The sequence below is a fragment of the Strongylocentrotus purpuratus genome, unplaced genomic scaffold, assembly GCF_000002235.5.
Source record: "Strongylocentrotus purpuratus isolate Spur 01 unplaced genomic scaffold, Spur_5.0 spur5_scaffold_8, whole genome shotgun sequence".
NCBI lineage: Eukaryota > Metazoa > Echinodermata > Echinoidea > Camarodonta > Strongylocentrotidae > Strongylocentrotus > Strongylocentrotus purpuratus.
The window spans coordinates 29,184,020-29,210,630 of record NW_022145614.1 but is presented as its reverse complement, the minus strand read 5'-3'; the positions used below and the strand labels follow the sequence as shown (position 1 = coordinate 29,210,630).

General features: G+C 37.9%; 1 protein-coding gene across 1 annotated transcript in view; it reads left to right on the top strand.

The window, feature by feature from the left end:
- LOC591965 (venus kinase receptor) overlaps positions 1 to 26,611 on the top strand; it is a 47,950-nt gene that overhangs the window by 5,641 nt on the left and 15,698 nt on the right. The window contains exons 3-6 of the mRNA XM_030975213.1: positions 3,555 to 3,834; positions 4,760 to 5,041; positions 13,447 to 13,574; positions 17,128 to 17,248. Of these exons, the coding sequence (XP_030831073.1) occupies positions 3,555 to 3,834; positions 4,760 to 5,041; positions 13,447 to 13,574; positions 17,128 to 17,248 (811 nt within the window). The remainder of the gene's footprint in view (positions 1 to 3,554; positions 3,835 to 4,759; positions 5,042 to 13,446; positions 13,575 to 17,127; positions 17,249 to 26,611) is intronic.

Sequence of the window (26,611 nt, the reverse complement as noted above, 5' to 3'; positions counted from 1 at the left end):
AAAAACCTCTTAGAAGAATACAAGAAGTGTAGTAGTGAAGAAAAGAAAGAGAAATAATAATAAGATGGAATTACAACACTTAATTGACACCGGATAATTTTTAATTGAGAGTTTTAATGATTGAAAATGCCATTATGGCATCAATGTCCTGTGACATGACATTGATCTAGGTTTGCAACCCTCTTGACTTAGGTGTGAATGCTTTACATGTATTCCATTTTGACATACCTCATTTAGAACAATCATGTCAACGGTCATGCAGACAACCCCTCCCCCCCCCTCCCCTTGTTGCCACACAACATTCTTTAGTGTGTTTCTGTCTTTTATTGTCTGTTTGTTTTTAAAACACTAGTCATTGAAGATGCAGGAATCAGTATTTCTTTGGGGCATGCCGCAAATGTCCAAGCATTGGTTGTGATTTTTGTAATTTACGTATCAATGCTGTCAAATTAATGTTTTAGTTTTTTATGTTGTGTTTCCTGGAAATGAAATGAATAAATGAAATGAAACAGAATATTACAACATCGTTTGTACAAAAGCCAGATCATACCTGAGCACTGGGAGTTACTAGATGAGGAACATTTGGGCTTTACAAGAACTCACTTTTATCATCATTTGTGGTTTTAATGTTTTATATTTAGCCAGAAAAAGAGTGGAATGAAAATTTGAAAATTTGAAAAAAGTACAAATATAATATAAGTGGCTATATTAGAACTCACTTTTATCATTATTTGTGGTTTTAATGTTTTATATTTAGCCAGAAAAGATTTGAAATGAACATTTGAAAAAAGTACAAATATAAAATAAGTGGCTATATTAGAACTCACTTTTATCATCATTTGTGGTTTTAATGTTTTATATTTAGCCAGAAAAGATTTGAAATGAACATTTGAAAAAAGTACAAATATAAAATAAGTGGTGATTGAAAGAAATTGTGAGTAATTCACAGGAGATTTCTCAATAGTACTTGTAAAAACACTAGACATTCCTCTGTGGAGTACGTTGTCCTTTAAAGAAGTTTCGAATCGTGGTTTCTTTTGATGAAAGGGGGAGTATAATTGGTCTAGACAAAGATTGTGGGTAGTTTTGTCATGTGTATCATCGGAATATTCCTTGAGATGGACTGAATATGTTTATTACCGGGAGAATATGACTTATTAAAGCCTTCGGTACAAGTTGTATTTAGGTAGTTCTATAGGGGTTTAACTACTACTGAAGCTTAAATGTTTCTTTTTGTATATTTACTCTTCAGTCATGTGCTTCGGTAGCATATATCCATTTCCTTATCAAAACCTATTGCCTCTATATTGGTTATCTCTTGATAATTGTTTGCAACAATTTTCACTAGTTATTGAAAATGGGTCAATCAAAAATATCTTTCCTTAATCTGAGTGTTCTTAGATCATGTGATGTTTCCTAATTTTCTCATGAATTCCTGTTTTCCAATCCTTTGGGATGATATTCACATGCCTCAGTATTTTAATGATAATATAGTCGACTGTAAATTTGTTTGAATAGTATTTGACGACAATGAGGAAGATTAGATTATAATAGTAAAAATATTAGTTTTCATTCGTCAAATTTGTTTGTTTTTTAAATGAGAAGCAACATATATATATTCATTCATAGTTTCCTAAATAAAAATTAGAAATATTCCCAAAACATTGAATATATAAGCTAATAGTTTTTCACTTTAATTATTTTGTATTTTGAGATTTGATGCGGTACTCATCAAGAAATTGGTATGAGTAAACTTTGATGATTTTTCAAAATGTTGTTTGGGATGTGTAAATGGGTCAATTTTTAATATTTACACTGATAGCTCTTTTGTCCTCGGCCTTGTGTACCGGTACATATAGAAATATACAGCTATTCTGTATTCCATTTAGAAATTATCCTTTCTCTCTTTTAATATTTTTGTAACTTTGGTCGGGATGGATGGATATTTTCCTTTCAGTGTGCTTTTATTTTCAGCTTCTAGTGTAGAAACTGTATGTTCACTTGTCCATACACTATCTACCTCCTATTCTCTCAGTCACATGTTCTTCTTTCAGTTTTCTTGAGGTAATTAAGGGAGGCATCTCTTCCATCTAATGTGCTTTCTCTCTCGCCTGCTATTGAGATTCACCTTTCCATGCACTCTCTATCTCTCATTATTTCTCTCATTCTCTCATTCAAGTGTTCTTCTCTCAGTTTTCTTGATGTAATTAAGGTAATCCATCTAATGTGCTCTCTCTCTCTAGCCTGTTATCAAGATTCACCTTTCCTTCCACTCTCCCTGTCTCTCTCCTTATCTCTTGTTCTCTCCCATCGTGTCTCTCTCTCTCCCTCCCACATCCCCTTTACCAGGTCCACCAATGGTCCTGTGGGACTGAAATCCCATACCCGTTTGGCATAGATAATAAGTGGGTTAACGTGATGAAATTTGTTTTCTTCTCTTGTGCGGTTTCATGCAGATTTGATCTGTTTGTCTTTTGAATCACCGCAGATCTATGTCACTGTACTTACCTAGTTTGCATTTTTAAACACCTTTCAGTCATCATTTAATGCCTCATTGCAATTTTTAAAACCAGACCTACCATTCATGAATATCTTAATGTCAGTATAGTGTCAGGGGCATAAAGTTGCTTCAATTAGCCTTCGAGCCATTTTTCTATTTTAAACAGCCACAGTTCCTCATGTTCCTTGTCCTGGTTGCTAATTGCTTCATCAAACTAAGTCTGAAGTTACAGACTAATGTTTAGAATGTCCTGTCAGTTGTTAACTGAAGAAGTTTCGGTACTCTATTGTTATACCTGCTGTTTGAAAATAAAGAATCAAGAGATACAATATCAGAAATCATCATCATCATCCGTCAGTGGTAGCCGGATATTGATAAATCTCTCTATAAACAAATGATGGCTTGAAAAAAAGAGGGCTATTTAAAGTTCCAGTCATCATGCTTTATTAAAGTCCAAAGAAAAGTGAATAATGAAAAGCCAATCTTTCACTGGAGATGAAAGTATGTCATTCTAATTACTACAGATTTGGTCTTTATGTTTGTTTCCAGGGTGTAAAATAGATGACAAATTCAAGTTGTTACTTCTCAGATTTCTTTGATGAATAATTAGATGCCAATAAATCATTGAATAAACAATGAACCACATGTACATATAAATAAGTGTTTATTTTTGTCTTTGACACACACTTGATCGTGTTCTATATTTCCTTTTAATGCTTATTATGGATGTAAGCAACTAGGACACGTTTTGTATGGAATTAATGGGCATTTCTGTTGTAGCAACTCAAGCTAATTAGTGTCTTTTTTGTTTATGACATATCACCTGTTATTCAGGGTTTTATTTACCAAGATCCTGCTTGAAAATAACTTTAGCTGTAATATATGCCCATGTTGTATTTCTTTAGTTATTCAATGCCATTTATGTAGCAAAATAATATTCCCAATATCCTTATATTAGTACATACATTATAATCAATGTGACATTTCCCCTCCCACCCCCTCTCTTTTCAAAATAATTCATGATATTTTTTTCTGTTTCTTCCACACTCTCCAGTTATGCCTTGATCGAGCTCTTCCAAAACTTTGGCTGGGGGCGCTATGCATTGCTGTCGGACAGTGAGGACATCACCTACAAGGTCATGAAGAATATGGAGGAGGTGATGATAGAGGGCGGCATTGAGATGGTGGTCGACATCTACATGGCGACCAATGAAGTCAACCAGGCGGCGGTGACCTCGTATCTGGAGGAGATCGTGTCCAAGAAGGCTCACATCATCGTTGGGTATTTCCCGGAGAATGTTGCCAGGCTTGTGCTCTGTGAAGCACATAAGCAGGTGGGTTTCAGTGTAATGGTAATATATTCTAAGACAACCATCCATTATACTACTACCCTCTGAGAGCTACTGATTGGAATATTACCCAGTAGAACTGGTCTTCCTCTCCTCCCCCCCATCATGGACAAGTATCTTTCTAGGAACTACTCCTTAATGTCTACTACCCCTCAGAAGTTGGTAATTGGGGTTATAGAAATCCAAAACAGAATTCTGTATCAATAAATTAGGATTCAATGGGGGGGGGGGGGGATGAAAGTCTAGGGAGTCAGATCGATATGAAGTTTGATATTTCCTTTATTGTTGGTTTGTTTTACGCAATTAACTGCTATTAAAAAATAATATATACATGCATGTAGGTAAGTTACCCGAGGAACAATAGATTAAAGTCCTTTCCAAGGGAACTGGTAATGAGGATAATACAGTCCTTACCAAAGGGCACTAGAACATTGACTTGGTTTTAAACCCGGGACCCTCCTGGTTCGAGGACCAATGCCCTACCACTGAGCCAGTTGGTAACATAACATTTATATGTAAAATATATTCAGCTTTATGTAGAACGAGGTTGTAAAAAAAAAATCCAAAAGGAAGGGAGATATAGAATAGATTATAGGCCTTTAATTAGCCTATAGCATGTTTCAGGTCATATTGGGATGGCTTTTAAGCCTACAGACTTGTTAGTCTTAGCAGAATAAGATGTGAATCAGTATTTATTTAATTTTTGTTGTGATGTGGAAACATAATTTCTGTATTTTCAGGGATTGACAGGAGAGAAAGGCTACCAATGTTTTCTTCCCGAATAGTACCAAGATGCATGGTGGGATATCGCCTCCCACAATAAGAACTCTTCCTCCCACTCCATCTTTTCCACTTTGCCTTCATCCTCCACCATCTACTGTAATGTGATATATAACTTTTACATTTTCAGGGATTGACAGGAGAGAAAGGCTACCAGTGGTTCCTTCCCGAATGGTACCAAGATGCATGGTGGGATACCGACTACCACAACAAGAACTCCCCCTCCTACTCCATCTTCTCCACCTCGCCCTCTTCCTTCAACATCAGCTGTACCACCACCGAGATGATGCAGGCCATTAAGGGCTACATCAGCCTCTCCAGAGCTTACATCGCCAACTGGGATAAACCTGTCCCCGGCCATGAGACAGTGGAAGGATGGATCAATGAGTACAACTCACTCATTGAGAAAGAGGTGAGATTAGATGAAGCTTGGAATTGCATTGAATATTTAATTTGATTACTCATTATTCCTAAGTATCATTCGAGGTGTTCACACTTGTACAAGCATTGCTTTTTAGTGGACCCCTCTGCTTCCAACGTGTATTTTTTCACATTTGTTTTAAATGCTTATAATTGATTTGTAATATTTTGTTGGAAACATGAATAAATTGAAATTGAATTGAATTGATTTAAACATGATAACACTCACATCAACCTCAAAAGACTGCTTTTCAGCTCAGCAAGTCTGTGTTACTAACATAAAACAGATCTTATAGATACCAAATTGAATATAAATACAAAGGAAAAACAACTTTATAAAGATGATGTATCTAAAACAAAGTGATGAGAGTAAGCTAATACACAAAAAGTAATTAATAACATAAACATATGTGATATAAAACAGGAACTTGATATAGAAATGTGCCATTTGCTATTTCTTTTGTAAGAGGCTTAAGCTTGACTTAAGGGTTCTAGATATAGATTTTTGATGCCATGCCCACAAGGCCCAGGCACTTTTTAGTATCAAGCCCTGCATTAGGCATAAGTAGATAATTACCTAATTTATACACCTCATAATATGATTGTGTGCTTTGGAGAAGAATATAAAGATAGAGTTATTGTTCGGTACTTAAAAAGCTGAATATTAATAAATTGGGAATCCTATTTTGTATAAACGGCTGCGAAGAAGTACGCAGTCAAATTTTGTCAGGTTGAAAGACAGTGATGATGGAAAATGTGATGCAACAATAAACAATAGTATATGTTTTGATAGCTGTTGGCCTAGGGTTGATTCACTCAAATCCAACTAAACTAGTACAATACAAGACAGGGACTACATCGTGTTCATGTGTCTAAACCAAAACTGATGAGTCTTAAAACTCTTTATTACGTCACAATCTTTCGTGCGCGCTTACAGTGTAGCTGCTCCTAATGAATATTTATACATATTCTTACATCCTCCCTTTTTTGTAAAAGATGTGGAGTGACATCATTATTTAAAGGATATAACCATATTACTGTCATGGATACACAAAACAAATAATTGTGGTTATTGAAATTTCTGTCTTAGTGCAATCTTTAACTTTAACATATCAAAATCATAGAGCATGGAATATATAGTCGAATGTTGAACTAGAACATGACTTTGGTGTACAAATAAGATTAAATAGCTCGAAATACAATCTTTGCTATGTAGTATATCAGTTGTAACCAGTTTTATGATTAAAATATCAACAAATTAAATGCTTTTTTTTTTCTTCATTTTGTTTTGTTTTTCTAACACAACACTAGAGTACTTATTTACAGCTGTCTATTATACATAATGTAAGCATAACACTTTTCAAACTAACAAACTCAATCTGATCAAACTCTCTTGGGAGTGAAATCTTAGCAAAATAAAACATTATCAGGATATTTTGACTTAAATTCTTGATCATACTAAAATGTTCCGCAAAACTTTGGCTAGACATCTTTGTCAATCAAATAATTTCAACACATATGTATATTAACTTGCATTAGTTTTCAACAAAATCACAGAATCATCTTTTTGCTTCAAACATCTTACTTGTCAACATAGTCACCAAATCTTTGGGGTGGCTTGCTTACTCTACCAGATCTGGTCTTTAGGAAAGACTGAGTGTCATTTTTGTCTACCTGTTCTGTTCGAGTATTTTGTGTTCTCTGAGGTTTGTTTTCTTTCACGTGATTTTGAGTACTTTGAGGGTGTTTAGTCATGACAGTGTTAGATGGTAGATACGCCTCTTTCCTTTCAGTCCCATGAGCACGTGGTTGTGGCTGTGGCTTCTCAGAAATTGTTTTCTGTTGATCTTCTTCAGTGTTTGGTGGGGGTTCTTCAGTTCTCTTGAGGTCGACCCTGTTTCTTCTGAGGAGTAATCCAGAGTCGGTCTCCACCTCGTAGGACCTCTCGTCGAGCCGTCTATTTACCACTGCTCTTTGCCAAACTGTGCTTCCTGATTTGTATGGCTTGAGACGTACGATATCTCCTTCTACTAAGGTCGGCAGATCTTTGGCATGCAAGTTGTAGCGTTCCGACTGCTTACGTTGTAGCATTTTAAGCTTTTTCCTGTCTTCACTGAGAACCTCTGCACCTCTTGGTTTCAGGAGACTGGATGAAGTGGGAAGTAGTGTTCTCGTCCTCCGTCCATGAAGCCTTTGCGCTGGGCTACTGTCAACACCTTGGTTTGGGGTATTTCGGAGTTCTAGCATTGCTAGGTAGGCGTCACCCTTAGACTGTGATGTTTTCTTGAGGAGTCTCTTTGCAGCCTTCACTGCAGCTTCTACCTTCCCATTTGCCTGGCTGTGTCTTGGGGAGATTGTGACGTGATCAAAATGCCATCTTTTAGAGAACTTCGCGAAATCTTCGGATGAGTACTGTGGTCCATTGTCGCTGATTACAGTGCTCGGGATGCCATATCGAGCGAAGTGGCTCTTCAGTTTCCCGATTACTGCCCGACTGCCAAGGTCATACAGTCTGTCGATTTCCCAGAAGTTGGAAAGGTAGTCGACGGTAACGAGGTAGTGTTTCTTGTTAAGTTCGAACAGGTCGGTACCTACTTTCTCCCATGGCCTGTCTGGGATGTCGTGTGGCATGAGGGTTTCCTTCTGGTTCTGCTGCTCGTACATTCTGCAGGCTTCACATGTCTGGATAAACTGCTTGACATCCGCGTTCATCCCAGGCCAATAGATGATTTCTCTGGCCCTTCTAAGGGTCCCTTCAATTCCAAGATGAGAAGTGTGAAGAGTTTCCTTCATTTCCTTGCGGAGGGTTATGGGGATGACTACTCTTTCTCCCCTGAATACTAGTCCATCTTGCACGCTTAGCTCGTCTCGGATATTGAAGTATGACTTAGCCGCTTCGGGTACTTCTGCTTTCTGTTCCGGCCAACCTTTGTGGATGACCTTCTTGACGGTCTGTAGAACCTCATCATTGTTGGTATGAGATTGCAGTTGTTTAACCCTCTCCTCTCCCATACTCAGGGTTTCAACGATGTTCACCTCACCAAATTCAGTGGCTCCTACAGTGGTGGGTAGGTAAGCTCTTGACAGCATGTCAGCCAGATGCATGTCCTGTCCCTTTACCCAGGTGATGTCGATGTCGTAGTGCAACATCCTCATTAACATTCCTTGAAGGCGTCTTGGTGCCTTATGGAGAGGTTTCTTGACGATCGCCTGTAAAGGTTTATGGTCACTCTCGACTATGACCCTTTGTCCAAAGGTATATTGGTGGAATCGTTCGAGAGCGAAACATATGGCAAGTGCCTCTTTCTCGATCTGGGCGTACCTCTGTTCAGTTGCTGTTAGAGCTCTGCTAACGTAGGACAACGGTTGTCCCTTCTGGAGAAGTACTGCTCCGAGCCCTGACTTGCTTGCATCACACTGGATGGTCAGTGGTAGGTCTGGTGAGTAATATGCTAGGACAGGTGCCCTGGTCAAAGATTCCTTCACTCTTGACATTGCCCTCTCGTGTTCCGATGTCCATTCCCAATCGGCATCCTTATGTGTTAGTCGTCTCAACGGCTCAAACATATCGGACAGCATAGGTAGAAACCTTGCGAGGTAGTTGACGCTGCCTTGTAGGCGTTGCACTTCCGTAGGGTCAGAAGGGTTGGGCATCTCTAGAATTGCTTTGACCTTTTCAGGATCTACCTTCAGTCCCTTGTCTGTCACTATGTGTCCTAGAAATGGAATGCTTGTAGCCTTCAGCACAGATTTCTTCTGGTTGAGTTTGATACCTTTATCTCTGCATCTCTGGAGCAGAGCTTCTAGCTTACGATCATGGTCCTTCTCTGCTTGCTCTCTGTTGTCTCCAACACCAAACAGGATAATGTCGTCAGCAACACACTCAATTCCATCAAGGCCATCCAAAGCCTGTTGTAGCTTCTTTTGGAATATTTCCGCTGACGCATTCAGACCAAAGGGTAGTCTTTTCCATCTATATCTCCCGAACGGGGTGTTCATTGTTGTAAGGAAGCTACTCTCATCATCAAGCTCACAGTGGAGGTAGCCTGATCTCAAATCAAACTTGGAAAAGATCTTAGCCTTTGACAGCTCCGGGAGAATGTCTTCCATGACTGGCAATCTGTGTATTTCCCTTTGCAAGGCTTTGTTGAGGGGTCTTGGGTCAATGCAAAACCTCAATTCATTCTTGTCTTTCTTCTCAATAACGACCAGTCTGCTACACCATGGGGTTGGTTCCTCAACCTTTATCAAGATGTCTTGGTCAACCAATTTAGCAAGTCCATCCTTGACTCTCTGCTTCATTGCAACTGGTACTGGTTTGGCGTTACACTGTGTTGGGGTCACTTCTTCCCTGGTCACCAACTTGACCTTGCCAGGTAGTTTTCCAGGAGTTTGCTCGTCAAAGATGTCACTGAAACTCTCTAAGATGTTTTCAGGGCTTACAGCACAGACCTGGTTGAAGTTCTCATAATGTACAGTTATGAATTTCATCTGTTGTGCAGCTGGACCGCTCAGGAGTGGTACTAAGTTCTCCTTAACAACGATGAAGTTGACTCTGTACTTCTTGTTGTTCTTAGTGTTACGCAACACGACCTTAGCCCGACCTTCTGCTTGAAGACGAGAACGGTTGTACATCTTCAGTATGATGTTCTCTTTGACTATGTCTTCTGCACTCGGGACAAGGCTCTTTGAAATAACATTCACACTCGCACCTGAGTCAATCTGGAAGTTAGCTGGCCTGTTCTCAACCAACATCTCCGCAAACAGTCCTTTAGATGGTTTGGTGCCTGTAGCGTACACCTCTATCTCTATGTGGTTCACAGATTCCGTTTCCGACTCTGTCTGGTTCTCTGCTGAATCCTCAGACTCTACGTTATGGATCTCCTTCTTGTACTTTGATCCCTTCTTACAGCATATGGCGAAGTGGTTTTCTTTCCCACATTTCTTGCACATCTTTCCATAGGCGGGGCACTCTTCCTTTTTGCGTCTATGAGTATTTCCGCAGAACTTGCACTTTATGAGATTCTCTCCTGCTGGCTGTCGCCTTGGACTCTTCGTCCACTGCTTTCTTTCATGTGACTTTTCTACCCTGTGGATAGAAGGATCATCTCCAATGACCTGCATTTGGGAGGCAGTGACTTCAGAAGAACGGCAAATGTCTATAGCTGTCTCCAACTTCAAGTCTTTCCTTTGGAGGAGGATTTTCCTTGTTGCAGTATCAGCAATTCCCAACACGATGCGATCTCTGATGAGGCTTTCCCTCAGGCAGTCGCAAAACTTACAGGTTTTAGCGAGCTGTTTCAACTCTGTCACATATGCTTCGATGCTTTCACCTTGTTTCTGGTCCCGCTTGTTGAATATGAATCTCTCATATATCTCATTGGTTTGTCCGATGATGACAGAATTCATCTTCTGGATAATGACATCGACTTTCTTGTCATCTCCATCTCTTTCAAAAGTAATAGCATTGAAGATTTTTAGACCTTCAGGACCTACTGTATGGAGAAATACAGCTCTTTGGTACTCACTGTCCTGTTGCTTTAACTTAGTGATAACCTCATAATTTTCATACATTTGTTTAAACATCTTCCACTCTTCCACCCTATCTTCTTTATGCCTTAGGGGTGGCGGTGGTGCAATATGAAAGGGAAGTTGAGCTTCAGCCATGTTTGTAAATGTGTACAATCCAATCTGTTACATGTAATGTCACTGAACCTGGTTCTGTCCTAGACAAAAAGTACCATGCATGCAGAGTTACTACAACAAATATAATGCATTGGACCAATACTTAAAATCAGCACATAAACAGAAAGAATGCACTTGTATACTATCAATACTGGCAATCAGTATGGTACACACAATGTCCATACAACTCTTGAACCAAGACTATGTAGTTTCACACCAATAGGTCACATTACAGGGATCTACTAAAGTAATGACAAGAACGTCCCTGCCTAGGCCATCTAGAATACTAATGTGTCATGAACTTAGATACCATCAATATTATTGAATACACATGACATTATCATGAGACCTCCTCGTGAACTCTTACAATTCAGATTTTAAGTCTATCTCACTTCTATACATGACTAACTTCTAACAGAAGACAATGGTCAAACTAGCTAGATCTAAATGTAGATCTGTATTACTATTACTAATAATACTAGTCAGAACTCAGATGGGTACCATGGAATCCCCAATTGGTTGAATATATCATACAACTTACAAGTATATAGCTCTCAAACCTATAAAGTACAGAACAAGGGTTAGGCATATTGCTTATCAACAATAATCAAATTCAAAACAATTCCACACTTGACCCTCCTTACATTCAGCTCAGTCTTATAATATTAATAGCTGATTGTTGTCCAGTCCAGTAGGCCTATATAATTATAATTAACTGTTCAATCTCTTCGAAGTATACTGAAGCTATATGTCCTGAATATCAGTTCCAACTCAATCCGAGGTAGATATGGACCTATCGGCGATCGTTAAAGCTTCGTTTCTAGACTAGATCTAGATCTGATATTGATCAATCATCAAGTCCCTTTTCCTTGTGAAGACAACACATCTGGAATAGATTCTGGATACACCTTGTCGTCGTAGTGTAGATCTGGCAGTGATACTGGAGTCCAAAGAAGTCTGCACATCAAGAAAGGCTCACTCAGTGACTGACGTTACAATAGTTGCGCAGTAGTTCCAGTTAATAACACAGTCTCATAATGTAGGTCTAACTTGTTACATGTAGGTCTACAAAGTCAAGTATGCTCCCATCGCGTGAAGTTACTTTTCTGCTTCACTGCTGCAGTGCTGGGCTCACCTGTAGTCTAGTCTCGGAGGGTGCTTACACCATGTCCGTGTCCGCACGAACACACACAAATACACTGTAGATCTAGGTCCTATCTAGACCAGAGTCGATCTAGACTAGCTTGTGATCCAATAACGATAAACTCCAATCAAGAGTTCGATTACACACATCATCGCACGACGACGTCGAAGTGGTTCCAGGTCCACATGCACGCGACACATAAAAGTTCTTTCTCGTGCACCGGAATACGGATTCACAGAAGACACACACATGTAGTACAGAATATACACGACGACGCACTATAGTACATACCGCACCGCACTGCGTTGAAGTCGCCAAACTCAGTTCTCGGTCATCAACAACTCTGTCTCACAAAGCATGTCCAAAATCCGCTATCACTACAGTGATCAGACTCAAGATCATTTCAACGGCAAAAAAAACATCTATCCGCCGCTGCCACCATGTTTTGATAGCTGTTGGCCTAGGGTTGATTCACTCAAATCCAACTAAACTAGTACAATACAAGACAGGGACTACATCGTGTTCATGTGTCTAAACCAAAACTGATGAGTCTTAAAACTCTTTATTACGTCACAATCTTTCGTGCGCGCTTACAGTGTAGCTGCTCCTAATGAATATTTATACATATTCTTACAGTATATGCTTCAGAAAGAACAGAAATGAAGAAGAAAAAGAGATGTATGAGGAAGTTCTGTAAAAAAAAAAGAGAAAAAGAAGCAACAAGATGTGTGTAACAATATTGGAGAAGCATACTTGAGAGAGAGATAAAGTATTGGCAAGTATTCAAGAAAATGATAAAGTCAGGGAATAGCGTGACCAGGGCCCTGTGTCATGAGAAATAAAATTGTTTATTGGACTGAAGAGATAACAATAAATGTTTACAGGAAACACAATGATCAGTTAAAGGGGTACACTCCCCCTTCATATTCAACTTTTAAAAGATCCCATGACTTCATTAATTGCTTTTGGGTTGTCCTCTGAAATAGTAGCTAGGTCATTCATGACACAAATTACAAGATCTGAACAATCTTGACTGTCGAATGAAATAATCTGCATCACTCAGTTAACCAGTTGACTCCTGAATTTTTTCATTGCCATATAGTCTTAAAGGTAACCCAGAGTTTGGTAATATTTTAACAGGATTTGATTATGAAATTTTAAATTTGCATTACCATTGTGAAACCTAGTGTTAGATAAGCAACTTTGAAAAAAATTTGGCTTTAAAACGCTAAGGATTTCAAGAAATTAAAGTATCAAATTTATAGGTGCTCCAAATAAATTTCAAATAGCGCCTACGGCCAAACAATGGTAGCTGCGACCACAAAAATCTCAGAATATGCACTTCTGATATATAATTTCCAAACGGGAATGGAAAATCATTTGATTACCTTTGATACATGGGCCACCTGGTAAAAAGTCCTATCACTGCTTTTTTTCCATATGATTTATGTTGAGAAAACTTGATGAAAATTCTTGGTATTTGTATGAATGTGCATCATTAGTATCTGGCTAATCACTTTCTAACTTGTCTCTGCTCTACTGTCTTTGGTACTGTTTCTATCTTGTAGGGTAAGATGCCGTCTACCTATGCAGCTTATGCCTATGACACAGTCTGGACATATGCCTATGCTCTTGATAAACTCTTATTCAACGATGTAGCAGCACTGGATACACTCTCATCTCAGCAAACCATCAGGTAATTATGCATCTTTTAAAATTCTTTCTATATTTGTAATTATTGCTGCATCACACTTTTAAAAATATTGCATATTAAAATGGCAGTTTTTAAAGTTATTCAGCCTCTGACCATTATAATGTAAAATAACTAATTTTACCATTTGTGTTGTAAACAACAAATTTAAATTATTATTTTTAAATGTATTATTTATTTTAGTATAAGCTTGACCTATGTTACCTGAGGAGTTAAAAATAAAGTATAGTTTAGATACATGTAAGTATTCAGAGTGCCTAGATCTTTCAAGTATGATTTTAAAGAATGGGTAGTAACTGAAGATTGATGCCTTATCATAGAGCTCTTTGTGCATGGACTTGGACTTGAACCACAGACTTGGTGATTGTGAGACCACTGCCTGCTTCAGAGACACACTTTCTTGAAGACATCAGAAATGGTTTGTAAGAATACATTACAATAGCTGGTGTTGGTCTCAAGTACATTGGGGATTGTATCCTTGTTTGAATGGAACCGTCTCAAGAGTTGCCGGCTTAACTTAAATGATGCACACTAATACCGGACATCTTGGGGTTGAACATGATCTTGGTCTCCATTGTATACTCCTGTGGGCGTACATTATCTATAGGGTGCTGATGATCGGATCCTGAGGTTGATTGTTCTCGTCTCACACCTCTCCGACCCCTTCGAACGAAACCAAAGTCTGATCACATCTTTCACTGCTGCCCGGCAACCAAGAGGAAAGGATCTATTATGTAATACGAGACTTCCCCCGCTGCATATGTTTAACCCAATTCTCAGGTTTTTATCTGATAGAGGATGAAGATCGACAGGCCACGACCTTGACTTCTTGTCCTGTATCGCATGATCTTAAACCAAGCTAGACTATGCTATCCATCTCCAAGTCAGATCCTCTAGCTGCAGTTAGACACCCCACCCCCGCCCGTTGCTGTGTGTCTATCATCCCCTCCCCCAGGGGGTCCCAGGGGGGTGTGACTGATGTCGCCAGGTCTCTTTCATCGTGATGTATCAGAAGGCGCTCTCCAATTATCTTCTCTTTGCCTCTATCGGAACTCCTACTCGGCAAGCTCTCCCATTATCTCCCAATTGCCTCTAGACCACAGCAAGGAAAGAATAAAGAAGTTCAAGCATTATTCAAGATGTACTTCGTGAAATGTTGAACTCCAATACACAAGGATTGACATAGAGGCGGGAGAAAAGGGTGTAGTCGTTTATTGATCCTTGTGTGCATATTTCTTTTTCACAGAAAGAAGCCAACTAGGGGAAACCCCAGTTTCAGAACCATCAGACCATCCCCAGGATGAGGATGGGGCTAAAATTATCAATCTGAAATGCACACTGCATAATGATGCACATTCAAATTTATAATTGGGGGAGGGGGTAACTGCTTGCAGCCCCTACCTGTACCTCTACTCATCTCTTTGTTGTATTGGCAGTTTTAAATCTCATAGTCAAGCAAAGGCTAAACTAACTTATATTATTATGTAAAATTCTTATTTTTTTCAATGCCATGCAAATTTTCCATGGTAGAAACTACACTGAAACAAGACCTGAAGGTAAATATGTATCTCTCTAATTAGAAGAAACAAGATATCTGCAGTGAGATGGGAACTGATATGTTAATCTTGTATAACCTCAGTTTGCATTTAGGGTGATTCCAAAATGTGAATCATGATGCTATATTCATCCACAGAGTATTCCTTGGACATGGCATTGTTGTACGTTGTCATGGAAACGATTTAGATGACCTTACCTCATCCGGCTTGGATTAAAGCTGTGGTCATTATGTCCAGGAAGGTGCATATGATTAAGAAAAGCATGATGACGTACTCAACAGAGGGGTGATCAAGATCATCCTGTGGTTCGGAGTTCAGTTATGAAGTCATCACAAAGAAAAATGGTCATTTAAATGTTCAGTCTTCTTCCTCTTCTTTTGTAGATTCATGAATAATCAGGATATAAGTAGTGGAACCTTATGTTCTATAGAATATAGTGTTGAATTGTGCCATTACCAACGAGTTACCACAGCAAGCTCCCTGTGGTAACTCCTTGCGTATACCTGAGTTGCAAATAATAATAATAATAATAATAATAATTTCTTTTAAGCTATAAGTGACATATATGACTCTCATCCTATCTGAAGGACCAGGTTATTAATGATTGATGCATAACTGAAGGGGACTACAAACAATATTTATATATCTTTCAAATAAAAACACAATTTTTCCAAGAACAAAATAACTAATTTATTGATAATGGGGCATATCAAATGATACCATTGATTTTCAAATCAGTTTCATAATGTTTTCATATCCCTTTATTCTTTAGAAGGGTATGGTTGGGATTAAAGAACTAAAGTTAAATGTAGATGATGATTATAATTATAACAATATTAGATATATAAGTGCATGAAAACTAAAATTTACAAAAGGGCCTACAAAATTGGAAAAAAAAGGATGGGAAAAAATGGTGATAAATATCAATGAGATTTAATCACATTGAATAATGGCAAGAATAAGTTTTAAGGGATCTTTTGAAGGTTGCTTGCTTTACAGAATAAAATAGATGAATGTTCTTAAAATCTAACTTTTTTCTGTAGAGTGAGAATCTGATATCTATTGCACCAGATTACATGTACAACTTCCAGAGGTACATACAGGGTAAAACTGTTTTTGCCAGCTGACACATTTGATTCCAATACATTCTCTACTAGATGCATGATTAAGGGTTTTGATTTGAATTTTGTATTAACCTTGAACATACGTGAGAGCTCTGAGCAATTAACCCTGATCTATTCTCTCAGGGAGATTGGTTGCTACGGGCAATGCTCTGTTCGACTGGGGGATATGTTTCATAGGTAGAGAGAATGTCTCCGATGAATTCCCTTCTTGAGGATTGTCCCAAGGTCTTTGAGGTTTTTCTGCATGATTGTAGATTGACGGGAGTTTGTTAGACGGATCAAGCTCGAGGGGAACCAACATCTAGGCTCTGATATGTATGCTTTGTGCTTCATTCAGTCAACAGCGTTGTCGTTCTGAGCGTTCACTTGGGTTTCCTGTGTTTATAAAAGCTGCAGTTGTATCAAAGATCTGCTGTATTCTATCAGTGAGTCATTGGTGTTGCGTCCTAACTTGCCTTTGGTTGCCTAGCTCATAGCAGAGTGGACGTTACATGATATATTCTCTTTCAATGATGAGATGCTGTGTGAATGGTTATAGCCAATGTGCCTTTGTGAAGGAGTAATTTGTACTATTGTATTTCAGAGGTAAGCCTGGGTGATCTGGTCATGAGCTGTCCATATCTTTATCACTTAACTTTAATTTTCATTGTTATCTGTCAGGTCTTGGATGATGAAGATTGAGGGATTGTGTTTTATGTTGGATAAGATCCGTTAAAATCCAAATGCTTGTAATATTTCAATCAGGGGCTTGATCGATCATTTTCTTTAATACAAATTGCACAATTATGTTTATAATTCAGCCTTCATAATATATGTGGTCATATTACTAAACTCTGTTCATCTGGCCTTGTATGACAGAACATACCTGAGGCATCTGAGTAACACATCATTCAGTGGGGTCACCGGAGAGGTCAAGTTCATGGATCAAGATCGCAGAGGACCAATCAGCATCCATCAGCACCACCCTCCTACAACTACGGTAAGATCTCAACTCCTAGATTTTAAAGCACTGCACTACTTATAGCTACTTGCGCCCTTTGTATAGCAAACAATGCTTAAACGGTGCCTGTTGGTCCCCCATGATCCCCTTTTTCTTATGTTAATTGAGAGCTAATTTGATGAGATAACCATGTGTCAGTGACCTTGCAGGGAGGTCTAATCCCCCCTGTCATTATGAGCCATAATGCAGAAGTTGGTCTTCTTGTTGTTTCATTTGTTCTGTTGGGCTTCTTTCATGTGAGAAGTACAGATAGCTGTCCCGAAACATTGGAGGTTATGTACACCATTTTTTTTATTTGTGGCATGATATTAGAATGTATTCACAAGCTCTATGTTAAGAGAAATGGGGGGAATGAAGATCCTGTACTCTTGTTTAACCATTCTTGTAAAGCCCTTGTTTGGTGGCCTTAGATTATGCGATCACTTACTTGATTATGATTGACATTAGCTGTAGCATTGTAGTGATTTTTTTCTAAGGGGAAATGTTAAGGATATGATAGCAAAACTGAATAAAACGTGTCAAGATAATAGAATAGGGAAGGAAATAGATTTACGTTTATTCATTTATTTACCCATGTTATCATTGAAAGAATATGCTGGGAGAAATCCAGTTTTAATCCATTGAAAATGCATGTTAAATAAAAAAAAATACATCCATTTCAAGCAGATTAACAGACTATGGATGACAGCGGTGGGATATATAGGAAAACAGATCTGTGTATTGTAGTTTAGAGACATTGGACTCTTTGAACCTGTAGATTAAACTTGCAAGCCTTCAGTTTTTATTCCATGTCTATTTTTTTTAAAGTACATAGAGCTAACATGATTTGATAGACCTTGTCATTCCAAAGGTCAGTCATGATAAGTTGAAACAGAGAAAAGCTTTAGGGTATAGGAAATTGGAAATGAATGCTAGTTTCCATGTGAGACCAAAATTTTGCCCTTAAAACAGGATTGTCCGGATTAGCTAGGCCTTGTTCAAAACATGATTGTGCAGATTAGTTAAGCCTTGGTTTCAATACGAAAACAGTAAATTTATAAAGCACAAGTGGTAATAGGGTGCACTATCTTCTCGTTGAAGGGAGACGTCTGTGTTGTGAGGAAGACATTCACAATCTTCCACACAACCTTTACCTACCTGTCAAAAATGCAAGTCAGTCACATGAAATCTTAGTTTTAAATGAAGCTCATTTTCATGCGTTTTGAAATTCAAAAACCCTCAAACCATTTATTTGCAAAAATAAAACAATCATAAACCAACAGCTTCTTCTCATGTCATATAGCTTAGCCAGACAATTGAAAAAACTGGCCATGGATTAGAGATGGTTTGGAAAAAGGGGTGGGAGGGTGATGACAATCGCTGAGTCACCTTCCAAGAAGCTAACCTGATGGGTGGGATCCATTCCTGCATGCATTCAGACTAAGGAATTCATTGTATATTTATTCAGTAAGTAATTACTTCTACTTAATTACTTATTTACTTGTTACTAGTCTGAACGTTTTATAAATGCAGCTCATTTTCATGTGTTGTGAAATTCTAAAACCCTTCAACCATTTTTGAAAGTTGCAAAAATAAAACAATCACAAAAGACTACGGAATTCATTGTATATTTATTCAATAAGTATTTACTTTAACTTATTTACTTGTTACTAGTCTGAACGTTTTTTATAAAGAAACATATAAACAAAACGTCATGTAGCAAACGCATGTTTAAGCATTGTTTTGAATGAAAACTCATTGAAGAATCAGTGTCTTGTTTTAGTCTGAACATCGTATCGTATGAAAATCTTATAAATTGATGGGGCTTATCCTGAGTGCGCACTGAGGATTGGATAGTTGTTGTGACCTATTCAAAATTAGTTTCTTTATTTGACGTTTCTTTAAACGACGTTGCTTTCTCGCCTGTCTGCTCCTTTTGCCATACAATGATTCTTTATACAATTTCATTATTACTGTTATTATTTATTTGAGGTTTGCATGAATTTCCTAAAGTCTGAACAGGCTACATGTCTTGGTCAGGTTCAGTTTGGTTCATGGTCAGGACATGTCAGAGATGCAGGGTTACTACTGCACCATGTGAGAATGATCAGGGTGCTTCGTGCTAGGGCTTTAATCTCCAGTGCGGTGATGTCCCAAGTGAATGCAAGGGATTATAGACTGACAGGGACTCTCGGTGGCATATAGGCCTGTTTGATGCATGGAAGCCCTGCCTGGTTTTGATATCTAGGTTCATGTTGGATCTCGAGAGATCAATGTCATTCTGAAGGTGCAGTGGAGTTTGGTGATGCTTGCCATCTCTTTATTGTCCCCACTCCTCAGATCTGACTCTTGAGACCTGAGACAGAGAAGAGATATAGAGGATGAGAGAGATTTTAGGATTAAGAGTTTTATATGTGGTGTTGATACTGAAGTGATTCTTTTATTCATTTTGCATTGAAATAGTAAGAGAGAGAGAGAATAAAGAATGGAATGGCTTTTGTTGTTGATGGCTTGCCAAGCCATCATAAGGCATATCCTATCCTGGATACTAGGAAATTAAGCAGATGCAGAAATGTTGTCAACACATGTCCTCTTTGTACACCAACTAGAGCTAACTCAGCTAAATGAAGTTGAAGGTAAAACATCACCAGAGCCAGAAGGGCATTGACTTAACTCATCTCACTTAAAGCCCCACTGTCCTACTTGCAGCTACTTGCTCCCTCTATATAGAAAACTTCCCAAGTCGGTGCCTGTTGGTCCCCCATGATCCTCTGTTTCTTATGTTAGTTGAGAGCCGAGTTAATGAGATAGCCACCTGTCAGTGACCTCGCTGTGTGGTCTAATCCCTTCTGGCCCAGTAGTAATGACGGTCTTTAAAAGAGATTTATCACATATTCAATGTCCTTCTGGCTCTCAGCAGACAATATGAAATGTTGATGACAATCAGCCTTTTCACACACAGCTAAAATTCTATAAACATGATTAGTATAAACGTGTTTGAAACGTGTTTAAACTAATCACGAGCCTTTCACACACAGAAATTTCGTTGCGATCGTTAATCGTTTCGTGATTAACTACTGCTCGTAAAATGCGCAGTAGTGCCATTGCGCATTGAAGGTCAGGTCATATCAAACACAGCGGTCGCTCCATCCAGTTTAAACATGTTTAAACAAGAAAACCCTTTCACACACAAAATGTCAAGCTCTTTAGATATGAACTTCGTATCGGCAGCCTGCTTTTAGGGGCGTATGCATCGCGACTTCGTATCTATCCGAACATCGTATAAACGATGTTCACACTGGGAAAAATTTTCTATAAACATGTTTAAAACTGTTGAGTGATTCTAATCATCTCTGGAAACGATGAATTTTAGCTGTGTGTGAAAAGGCTGAACGTTGGTTTTTGTTGTGTGAAATAGGGAAATGAACCTGAAATGTTAGAAGAAGAAATATTCTTAGGATCCTGGAGGAAGAAATACAGCCAATGAAGGAACAAGTTAAGATAGAATAAAGGAAGAATGAACAATAAGGCAAGTGGAAAAAGAGAGAGAAATTTAGGGGTATTGAGATAATGAGCGGGACAGAGAGATAATGAGAAAAAAGATACAAAGCAACACATATAGAAACAGTCACAAGATTATAGACGAGAAAGACGGGGATGAAAAATGAGAATTAGAATATGATCTAAAGCAGTTGTGACTGATTTTTTTTAACTTAATGCAGGCTGGGTCCTTGACAAAGGATTTAAAAACTTCCCCTCACAGAAAAAATCCTGCTTTGTTAGTCCACATACATGTGCACCTTTCTTTACCTTATCACTTTCAATTGTCATTTGGAGACGGATCGTTCAAAGTTGAATTCCGAATCCCATGAAGCCGCTGAAGAGGAAACTGAAAGTTCTGTTTATGTTTCTGATTTGGCTCTCATTGTGTGAGCAATCAACAAGGGGACACGAAACATAAACATTACTGAAGAGGCCCGGTAAACCAAGCAGTCTGGCAAACTAAACACCGTCCTATTTTCTAGTCGCGTCCTATTTTCTAGTCATTTTCATTCCTTCTGAAGGAAATGTGTCAGTGAACTACATTTAGATGATTGATATTGGCATATATGTCCAGAGAAAGAAACAAAGAGATTAAATATGTTTATTGTTCGTCAGTTTACATGTGGGTGGTCAAATCTTTTGAAGAGTGTAGTTTGAACTTGGAAGTTGTCATTATTACCTTTGGATATAATCATATTATCACCGGAGATAATTAATCATGTTCTGATAAATGAATGTTGTGGTATATATATGTATATATATTACCTTTACATGACTTACAAAAACTTTATATGAAAAAAATCTATCAGTGTTATGAAAGAAAGATGCAACCCAGTGCACCTTTAACCATTCTGAGGGCTAAGACCTAAACATGTTGATTGTTGAACAAATTGGGCTCTTTGGCCTTCAAACATCTTGGATGTCAAATAAAGGGGAAGATGTATTTTGCTGTAAAATGAACATTCATGATAATTCTACAGAAGTTATGGTTTTCTCTTTCAAAATCCAAACTTACCAAAATACTCTAAAATATGATGTTGATTGGATTCTTTGGAGGAAAAAAAATCATTGTCAAGGATTTTTCAAAGGCTTTTATTGGCTGGGTATCACTGAAACTAACAAAGACAGTTTGTATCGACCAGAATCAAACCCAGTCCCAAATTAGGTTAGAGACCTTCCCCCAAGAGGGTCAGACAACTAAGGAACAGTCAATTTGAAACCTGATCCTCATAAAAGTTGCTTCATTTTCCTATTGTCTGTAAGCCAAGTGGACGTATTAAAAGCTCACCAGCAGATAGGGGACTGACAATGGGAAAAGGAACTTGGCAATCAAAAGTCCCTTTGCACCCTTTGCAAATAAAGTGTACTCTCTGAAGAAGAAAGCGAAGAAAAGGAAGGCAGAATTTGTGTATTTTGATAATTTTGTTATTGCTAATATTTCTTTTTGATGATACAAGCAATTTTAAAAGACAGTGATTATATTGAAATATTGTCTACTTATGTGTACCAGGTAATGACCGTGGTTTTTATTGACAGATGCAGGGTTAATAGCCAAGTTAGGGTAGGATCTGTAGTAAGGTAGGTTTCCTGGATCCCTTGGGAAATAGATGAATATGCAATATTAGTTCTATATATATATTAGTTTTCTGAGAATCATGATCTTGATATTAATATTGTCAAAAAGAGCAAATCATGTCTGTTTTCTCAAGACATTTCCTTTGAATGTGAGTTGGTTTTATGGGTATCTTGATGAACGAGACGTTATTTGACACTTTCCCAACTTGAACCGTTCCATGTGCAACCAGCCCCCTTGGTGCTGGGGTTTCGACTGGAATTAATAACGACTCGCTCACCCATCCACCAGAGGAGGGGAAACAATCCACAGCGCGGGCTCCATTGTGTGCCTCTAGATTACATGTCAACCCACGTCAGTGTTCAAGGAAACTGATTTGTCATAATTGGATGTGATACATGTCAGGATCGATTTGGAGAATGTTCGCAGATGCGGCGGGAAGTTTGCTTTGAAAGGTACGACTCTCAGCTGAGTGAGGGTGTGTGAGTGTGTGTGTTAATCCACGCATATCAGGTGTTGTCGATGCATGATGCTTGGGTAATCCCCCAACCTCCTACCCTATACAATCTCTCACTTTCTCTGCCCGCACAATCCTGATATTCCCTCAGACGCGGTGGCTCCGGGAGCTCCGGGATTGCTTGAAACACTTCTCACCTCAGGGCGCCCTATCCATGATCCAAACCGCTCCCGAGCAAAGTGCATTAACTGTGATATCTCACGCAGATAACACCCTGCATCACCTGATGGAACATTTGTTTGTGATCAAGAATGATGACGCCTGATTAAAAAGTGCAATGTCATCCCATATAGGCCGGGATAAAAGTGAAAGCAAGATAAGTTTACTCAGGAACAATGACTAGACAACTGCTGTGGAATAGAAACTTGGAAAATCTTGAGAAAGTGTATAAGTTTTCCCAGAATAACTTGTCATGATATGACTGCATCTCTTTTTGTCAGTGGGGTCCCAATAAGAATAATAAAAAGTTATCAAAGTTTAGAAGTTCATAGCAAAATAACTAGTTGGTATGGTATAGGGTTGCGCATAAATGTTTATGAATAATCTCCTACTAGATGCATGTAAACTTGGATGTATTAATTTTATTTTTTATAGAAAGAGGATAAGGTTTAAACATAAATATTAAAAAAATCTAGAACCGAAGGAGATTGCAACAAACATAGAGATTCATTAAGAGCTGAACTTCTGAACATTGTTAATCTAGGACTGTTAGGTACATCTGTAATACAATAATTTGGATATAGTAATTATCTTTATTACTTATTCCAAATATCCACAGTAATTAATAATAATCATAAATTGTTTCTTTAATAACTCTATATCCAATTTAGAACTGATCAGAGCGCTTTGCAAAACAAATAAATCAATGAATTAAAACTCAACAAAAATATGGTAGAAAAGTAATGCAGTTAATTACAATGTAAATAGGTGTGTTTTAAGATTTTTCATTGATTTTTTGAGTCATCAAAAGAATTAAATATGGTTGTTTTATACAGTTTTTAGCAAACAGTAACTGAATTCTCTTATGTTCAAATTTAGTTGTTGCTACTCTTTGTCTTGTTTGCATGATTTTAGTCAAATCAAATTAATTTCATCAGAGTTCCTTGATATATAACGACTTCAAGATGCTCATCTGAAAGCAGATTGATGTAGATTAAAAGGATCACTAGATTGGTTTTGAATTAAAGGAGATATATGTCACACGCCCCCTTGTGTGTGCTCATGCACCCATAGAAAAAGTTAAATTTGATAGGATATTAGCTACCTGTCTGGGAGAAAATGGAAATTAAGGAGAACGTTATCAAAATTCCTCATGGCAACCCTCAACACCAAAGTAGGGGCATTTACACTGTCTTCCAAACACGCCAAAAAATGCCAAACCGAAGCCTGACCGCGATGTTACCAAGGGCAACTACGCTTTACTGGCAGAAATGCCAAGCCCGAAACATTCCAAAACGAAGTGTGATCATTTGGCGTGTTTTGCCGTGTTTTGACGTGTTTGGCAAGTATGAACGCTCGCAGTTGTAACATCGCGATGTTAGGTCACGTGACTGTAGGAGCGGAGCTAGCTGTCGTCCTTGAAGACAATGATAGAACGACGTAAACAAAGAATAACATAATGGAAGGTGATAGAGGGAAGGAACAAAGAAAAACATAAGGAAACACAGAAAGAGAAAGTGGTAGAATGATTAAAAAAAACAAAGAATAACATAAGAGAAGGTGATAGAAGGAAGAAACAAAGACTAACATAAGGAAACACAGAAAGAGGAAGTGATAGAATGATAAAAAACAAAGAATCAAATAAGAGAAGGTGATAAAAGGAAGAAACAAAGAATAACATGATGAAACACAGAAAGAGGAAATCATAGAATGATAAAAAACAAAGAATAACATAAGAGAAGGTGATAGAAGGAAGAAACAAAGAATAACATAAGGAAACGCAGAAAGAGGAAGTCATAGAATGATAAAAAACAAAAAATAACATAAGAGAAGGTGATAGAAGGAAGAAACAAAGAATATCATAAGAAAACACAGAAAGAGAAAATGATAGAAGGAAGAAAGAAAGAATAACATAAGGAAAGACAGAAAGAGAAGGTGATAGAAGGAAGTGATAAAGAATAACATAAGAGAAGGTGATACAAGGAAAAACAAAGAATAACATAAGAAAAGACAGAAAGAGGAAAGTTTTTGCATCAGAGTGCCGCGCATGCGCATTACCAACTAAAACACGCCAAAACATCACTGAGCTTTTCAGTCGGTGATGTTTCGGCACAAGTGTAAGCGGGTGTGCGAAACATCGTGACTTTTCAAAATGAGGTATTTGACAGTATAAATGCGCCTAGTGATGTACTTGCATACTATGTCATATTTTTCTAGAGCTATTGGTGATTCCTTAGGATGAAAATAATAGAGATAAATGCAATGCAATCCCTTGTGTTTGTTTACCCAAAGGAAAGGAGATACTAGCTGAAGGACAATTTATTATGATATCAGCTACCTCCCAGGATGAAATAATGGAAATTAAACGGAACACTATCAAAGATCAAAGTGAGAAAATGTATCCCTGTTAGCTGATTTTAAAATTGGTCCAAGAGCAAATGAACTAGTATAAAAAACAAAATCAACATTTTCGAGCAATTGGTGATTTAATCTGAGAGATACTTTATGCGAACCCTCTTTGTGTGATTATTGAAGGAAATATTGTAAAAAACAAACACTTTTTAATATGAATCTACCCTAATGGATGGAAAGTGGAAATTAAAGAGAACATTATCAAAGACTAAATTTAGAAGGTCTATTGCTCTTGGCAGAGCTCAACATTGGTAACCAGGGGCAATAACCTTCGATTTTTCACAATGACCCACAAATTGGTAAAATATTGTCAAAGTGTGTTCCTCGAGAGTGATCGGTTGATTCTCTGAGGTGAAAAGATAGGAGATATATGTCCAAGCATCCCTGGTGCATGATAAAATGTAGGAAATTATAAGTAAATGATAATTTGTTATGATTTTTAGCTACCTGATTGGATAGAAAATGGAAATTGAAGAGAACATTATCTGGTGTTAATCAGGGATGACTGACCAAGCTATTTTGTTGGCAGGGCATCATGTTTGTGGACATTGTCATGACCATGGACATATAAAGGTCAAGTCCATTTGTGGATTATGGTTGGTGCAAGAAATTGGATAGGGATTTGTGGAATGTGGTAAATATTGGAAGTTTCTGCATCTGCATTGATCTTGAGATGCATTAATCTGAGGATTGCTATGTACATGTAGACTTAAATGTGATAAAGGGACTTCACATACTATTGGAGGTTTTCCATTGAACAAAAGTTTTGTTAGCATAGGTACATGAACTATTGGTAAATTACATATTTTTGTGTTTGTAAGAATTTTGTTAGAGGTAAGTGGAATCCTGAAAAATGAAAGCATCTGTATTAATTATAGGATGCGTTAATGTGTGGTGGTTACTATCTGGACATGTTATAAAACATCCTGATAGTGAAAGTAAGAGGAGATCAAAATGAGAAATGGTATCCCTCAGGCACATATAGCTGAAGGAGCATACTAATTATATTTCCTTTGATCGTATCTCAATGATTTCAGCAATTGTAGATAATTTAATAATTCATTGTACAAGATTTTATTGGCTTCTCAAAGTTTTGATCAATGGGCCCCCAAAAGAGAAAAAGGCAGAACAAAGGGAGAGGGGAAAGGGAACTTGAAGA